At 52.9% G+C, this 6,236-nt stretch overlaps 1 protein-coding gene across 1 annotated transcript; it reads left to right on the top strand.

Annotated features, from left to right (window-relative positions):
* The first annotated feature begins 3,330 nt into the window (after nt 1-3,330).
* Nucleotides 3,331-5,959, top strand: LOC136497048 (serine/threonine-protein kinase-like protein CCR4). The gene has a single exon (XM_066492836.1). It carries the CDS (start codon nt 3,332-3,334, stop codon nt 5,765-5,767), a length of 2,436 nt encoding a protein of 811 aa, XP_066348933.1. The 5' UTR covers nt 3,331; the 3' UTR covers nt 5,768-5,959.
* The last annotated feature ends 277 nt before the right edge of the window (nt 5,960-6,236 follow it).

Below are 6,236 nucleotides of genomic sequence, written 5' to 3'. Positions count from 1 at the left end.
AAAGAAGATTGAACTTATTCAGCACTACTGTTCAATCATAAAATAATATTTTTCTCTCACAATATTTCAGCATAAGCGAACAGGGTGGATAATTAATTCTCGAAAAATGTCACAATTAGACTAAGAATCCCTTAGCTATATTTGAGAAAACTATAAAGAAGCCCACTTAACCGCCATCTATCCGCAAAGAGAATTGCATATTTAGTAGAACTTCAAACATCGACTTCGTAGAAATAACCTCCAAAACGTTGACTTCTTGATTTCCATGACATTTGTTGTATTTATTCTCTTTTTAATTCCTAATACATGTATTTGTGACCTGGATGGACGATTTTGCCCCTGTGGCCTCACGTACAGGCCTTGGGCTCGGTTTGGCTCGTTGGCCAGGTTGGCTGGCCGCCGCCGGTGCTTGCTGGCTCGCTGGGCGTGCTGGCCGCCGCCTGGGCATGCCTGGCCACGTTGGCTGGCCTTAAAATACAGTAAAAATTTACAAAAATAGATAAAAATGCACAAAAAATTGACTAATGTTGGGACACGTAATAGATTAAAATTCATGGTTGCCTGGGCTGGCTGGCCGCCGGCTGTGCATGGTTGCCGGCTGGGCATGGCTGGCCGCCGGCTGAGCCATATGCACAGATTAATACATAATAAAAATTAACAAAAATGTGCCATATGCCTTAACAAGTAATAGATAAAAACATGAATTTAGCACAAATAAGCTCATCTCATAAATCCATGAATTTAGCATAAACAAGTTCATCTCACAAAACCATAATTTTGTTCCAAACAAGATCCAAGTCATATGAAATAAAGCATGAGTTTACATCTCATCACAGCTAAAAAAATTCATCCAATATATAGCTTTCTCTTTGAAGTCATCTTTTTTGGTGCAGTCATAGTAGGCATCCTCACAGGACTAGTGGTGTCGGTTTGTGAAGAGGTGCCCTCTCCTAACAATAATGCAAGCTTGGTGCACAGAAATATTGTACGAAAGTTAGATGCATGAAAAGAATTAGTATATGGTAAATGTGTTAGTATTCCTTACCTTCTAGTGACCCTTTCTGGACCATCCCATAGTATTTGTTCTCTAGTTGGCCTATGTGGGGTGCTAAGTTCTGCCGGCGCAGCTTTTGTAACATTCTTACTAGGTTGCCTACGCTTCCTACGAGTATAATATATAAATTAATAATGACATTTTCATTTATGTTTTTGATAAAGAAAATCATTACTTACCTTTTTTTTGCTGTCCCATTAAGTGGGCACTTGGCACCTACAGTGCTTTGCCCTTTATGTTTGATGTCATTTATTCTCCGAGGGCAATCACCACCGGACCAGCAATAAGCCATATATCTGGTCGTGCATGACTTCTCAATTCCTAAATCAAACTCCTTATTGATAGCAAATTGTCGCACAACCATCCTTAACTCCTCTATTGTTGGGTATATTATACCAATATCCATTAGGGGGTTGTTCTTATCATATGAAATCACCATCTCACTTGGTATAACATCACTTGTAGGAATGGCGGCACCCTCAATATCAAAACCCTGCTCATTATCAACACCCTGTTCATTCATTTGGCCTTCATCAACGTGTGTCTCCCCTTTTCTCAAGCCTAGAATTTCACACATCTGCTTTTCACTCACAAGTGCAATACGACCTTCATCATCATGTGTCTCCACTATCTGTAAGCTATCCCAATCAACTCTTTGCACATGATCTACTTCGGACCTAAACACGTGAAATCAATTTTAATATCACGACCCTACTACTGTACAGGTAAAGTAATATAAATAATTAACACCATACCTTTGCACATCAACAACAAGAAGATTGTACTGTACTGTCGAAGGAGGAGCAGTAGGCAGCAACGTTCTCGCTAGGGCTAGAGCATTGGACATGGCGTCGGTACGGGCCTCCACTTCAGGCGCGGCCAGGCCATCAGCCACCGCGGCTAGGCCTGCGACCGGCAGGGCGAAGCCTAGGACAGAGCCGGCCAGGTCGCCCAGGTCTAAGGGCGGCATGGCCAGGCCACCGCCGGCCGGTGCGCCCAGGGCTAAGGGCGACGGGTCTAGGGCACAGGCGACCATCGCGTCCACGACTAAGGCCTCCGCGGCCAGGGCAGATGCGGCCGGTGGCCCTTCTGGATCCAGTGGGGGCTCCATGGACTGCGCATCGAGGAACGATCGGGTGGGCGGCGGCGTGGAGACGAAACGACGGATGGAAAACCAAACGTCGATATCGGCTCATGCAGATGGGTACATAAGGCAGAAGGGCAAAAGGGTAAGTTTAGGTAGGAAATACATGTATTAGGAATTAAAAAGAGAAGAAATACAACAAATGTCATGGAAATCAAGAAGTCAACGTTTCGAGGGTTATTTTTACGAAGTCGATGTTTGGAGTCCTATATCTACTAAGCGCATTGTTTGGAGTCATTAATATGCAATTTTCTCATCCGCAAAAGGCACTAAGGGAATATTGAGATTCTGAAGTACATGCATATCCTTAGTAGTACAAATCTAAAAAATGCTCCTAATATACAAACAGCTAGCTCCTTGTGCATATTTATCATGTCACTATTTTTAGTTATGCGCCCCAGGGAGAGACTACCGTGTGGTGTGTGAGCATGCTGTCTAAATGCGTTTTTTCTTATATAACAATGGGAGGTTTCGTTTGGCAACACATTTGCCTCTCTTTTACCTATAGATCTACGGTGCCCATGTTGAAATGCAACACACGGAACAACATCTACAATTTGGTGGCATTTCACTGGCACCAAATAGAATAGATAAATTATCGGATGTCCTCCTATTCTAAACATCGAATAATCTACACAAAATTTATGGATAATCCATACTCGTCTGATTTTGTTGATTTCATATCTTATCCCGCATCCACACATAATTGGATTCGGATTATCCATATCCTCATGGATATTGAAAGTTCATCTCTATGTCGTTGAAATTTGGATTCGAATCAGATCGAAGTGGAGAATTATCCGTAACACTTTTAACCTGGTGCTTGGTGAAGGAATGTTAACATTTGTCTATACTTTGTTAAAAAAAAACTAGTCACAAAATTAATGTCCAACGAAAAAAAAAAGAATCTTCATTTTAGAGGGGGCCCACATCACTCGCTAATCCGAAGAAACCCAAAGAAAAGAAAATTCCAATCAAAGGGGAAAAAACGAGAGAGGGAGAGAGGCACCAACCTTTAAACCTCCGTGTTTCCCTCCTTCTCCCGTTCTCCTTTCCATTCTCCTTGCTCGCGCCACCATGGTCTACACAACCCCCTCTCCCTCTTCTCCTCCCCTAGCCTGTCTCCCAACCCGATGTCTCCACCTCCACCCCGCCGCCACCTCCTAAGCCTCCTCGCTTTCGTCGCCCTCTTCCCACCGTTCCTCCTCGCCTCCTCCTCCTTCCCGCTTCCCACCATCGCCATCGCCGCCGTCAGCACCGCCAACGCCACCACCTCCCAGCAAAACCTCGCATGCGCGCTCGTCCCCTTCGGGAACGGGACGGACTACCAGATTTCATGCGCCAGCGTCTCCAACCGCTGTGCCGAGCCCCGCAACTACTCTTACGGCGGCGCCGGCGGTGGCAGCACGCCGTTTTCCGCCGTAGTCGCCGGAGATGGGTACCTCTGCTCTGCCGGGCCGACTGTTTCCCCGCCGATGGCCTTGCGGTGGTGGGACCTGAAAGACAGCGAGGAGCCGTCCAAGCGGGTGTACTGGGGCAAGGCGCTGTCCGCGGTGTCCGGCGGCGGGGAGTACGTGTGCGGGCTCGTGGACGAGAGGATACAGTGCTGGAGGTGGTCGTCCGGGACCTTCCCGAAGAGCCTGCGTTTCTCGGCCGTGGCTGTGGGCGGCGGGTTCGTGTGCGGTCTGGCGAAGGGCTCCGGCGAGGTGAAGTGTCTCGGCGGCCGGAAAGCCGTGAGGCGGGAGCCGAAGGGGAGCCACGCCATGCTCGCCGCGGGAGAGCGGCACGCGTGCGCGGTGAAGGTGGATAGCGGCGAGGTGGTGTGCTGGGGTGAGGCCGCGGCGGTGGCGGCCGCGTCGCCGTCGCCGACGGTAGTTGGGCGCCCGGTGTCGTCGCTGGCGGTGGGCGACGCGATCACGTGCGTGCTGTGGGGGAACTGGAAGGTCTCGTGCTGGCCGCCGGAGGAGGCGGCGCCGCCGCGGCCGGTGGCGCAGCAGCAGTTCGTCGCGCTGGAGGCCAGGGGGAAGGTGGTGTGCGGGGTGCTCATGTCCGACTACTCGCTCGTGTGCTGGGGCCCCGGCGTGTCGGCCGAAGCCGCGGGTGGGGTGAGCAGAGTGTTCGACAGCGTGCTGCCGGGCCCCTGCGCGCCGTGGACGTCGTGCACGTGCGGCGTCTGGTCGGGCTCCGCGCCTCTCTGTGGCGGCGGCGCAGGATACGCAGCCGTCTGCTACCCCTGCAGCTACAGTCCGCAGCTGATGGTGTCGACGCCTCCTACTTCGAACTCGTCGGCGAGCCACACGAGGTTGAAGCGGCGGCCGAGCGACCTCGCGATCGCGTTGGTCAGTGCCGGAATCGGCTCGGGAGTGCTTGCCGCCATCGCCGCGGTGGTGGCGGTCTACTGCCTTCGCCGGCGACGGAGCGCCGTCTCTCAGGAACCCGGACGCATCCACGCCGAGCCGATTGGTCCGGCGCCGCGCGTGGAGCGGCGGCTCAGCGCGCTGCTCTCCAAGGGCCCGAACACGACGGTGGAGCAGTTCCCGCTGGTGGCGCTCCGGGCCGTCACGGACGGCTTCTCTCCGTCCCACCGCATCGGCTCCGGCAGCTTCGGCATCGTGTACCGTGCGTCCCTCCCCGACGGGCGCCAGGTCGCCATCAAGCGGGCGGAGCGCCGCGACCCCGGCGCTGCGTCCTCCTCCGTGGCGGCGCGCCTCGTGAACAACCACGAGGTGGCATTCGTCTCCGAGCTGTCGCTCCTCTCCCGCGTGAACCACAAGAACCTCGTCCGCCTCCTCGGCTTCTGCGCCGACGGCGGCGAGCGCATCCTCGTGTACGAGTACATGCCCAACGGCACCCTCCACGACCACCTCCACAAGCGGCCAACGCCGCTCTCCCCGCCGCTCGCGTCGTGGCCGGCGCGCCTCCGCCTCGCTCTGGGCGCCGCGCGCGGCATCGAGTACATGCACACCTACGCCGTGCCGCCCATCATCCACCGCGACATCAAGTCCCCCAACATCCTCCTCGACGACGCCTGGACCGCCAAGGTTTCCGACTTCGGCCTCTCGCTGCTCATCAACGACCTGAGCGGAGGCAGCGACGGCGACGGATGCAATGCCGACGGCGGCGACGACGACGAGCCGTGCATGACGGCCGGCACGGTGGGGTACATGGACCCGGAGTACTACCGGCTGCAGCACCTGACGGACAAGAGCGACGTGTACAGCTTCGGCGTGGTGCTGTTGGAGCTGCTCTCCGGGTGCAAGGTGATCCAGCGGTTCGAGGGGAGCGGCACGCCCAAGAACGTCGTCGACGTCACCGTGCCGCACATCGAGGCGGACCGCGTGCACCGGGTGCTCGACGCGCGGCTCCCGCTGCCGACGCCGGGGGAGATGGAGGCCGTCGCCTACGTCGGGTACCTGGCCTCGGACTGCGTGCGGCCATCCGGGCGCGACCGGCCCACCATGAGCGAGGTGGTTGGGGTGCTCGAGCGCGCTGTGGCGGCGTGCGAGGAGCACGACGACGGCGGCGAGGCAGTGCTGTCGCGGTCGTGCACCGATGGGTCCACCACGTGACGTGGCACGTGGGCAAGGCATTGCTTGGCAGAGTCCCTGGTGGCAAGAACAGAGTTTCCTGAGGATTTTTTTCTTCTTCTTAATTTTCCCACTAATTTTGTAGTTATTTTCTTTTGCAGTTGCTAGCTAGTATAGGCACATTCATTAACATTTTAAATTAAAAGAATTAAATATAGTGGAAATGATTTTTTCTTCTTCTTTGTTTAACTGGAAATCTTTTAGCCTTGATTCTCTTGAAATAGTCTCCTACACTTTTAGCTTGGACCTCTTCTTACTTCTTGTTTGGATGTTGTCAGATTCACCTTAATCCATGTTCAAAAAAAAAAAAAAAAATTCACCTCAATCCACATGTGTTGGGATGGATTAAGGTGAAATTTAATTTAAGTTCTACTTCAATCCATTGCAACACATGTAAATTGATACCAATCCGACTACATCTAAACAAGATTTTAAAGTGTTTAGTTGTTTA

The sequence above is a fragment of the Miscanthus floridulus genome, chromosome 12 (assembly GCF_019320115.1).
Source record: "Miscanthus floridulus cultivar M001 chromosome 12, ASM1932011v1, whole genome shotgun sequence".
Taxonomy (NCBI): Eukaryota; Viridiplantae; Streptophyta; class Magnoliopsida; order Poales; family Poaceae; genus Miscanthus; species Miscanthus floridulus.
This window is presented reverse-complemented; position numbering and strand designations above follow the sequence as displayed.

Coding starts and splice junctions, on each gene's coding strand:
- LOC136497048 (XM_066492836.1), top strand. CDS start 3,332: ATGTCTCCACCTCCACCCCGCCGCCACCTCCTAAGCCTCCTCGCTTTC.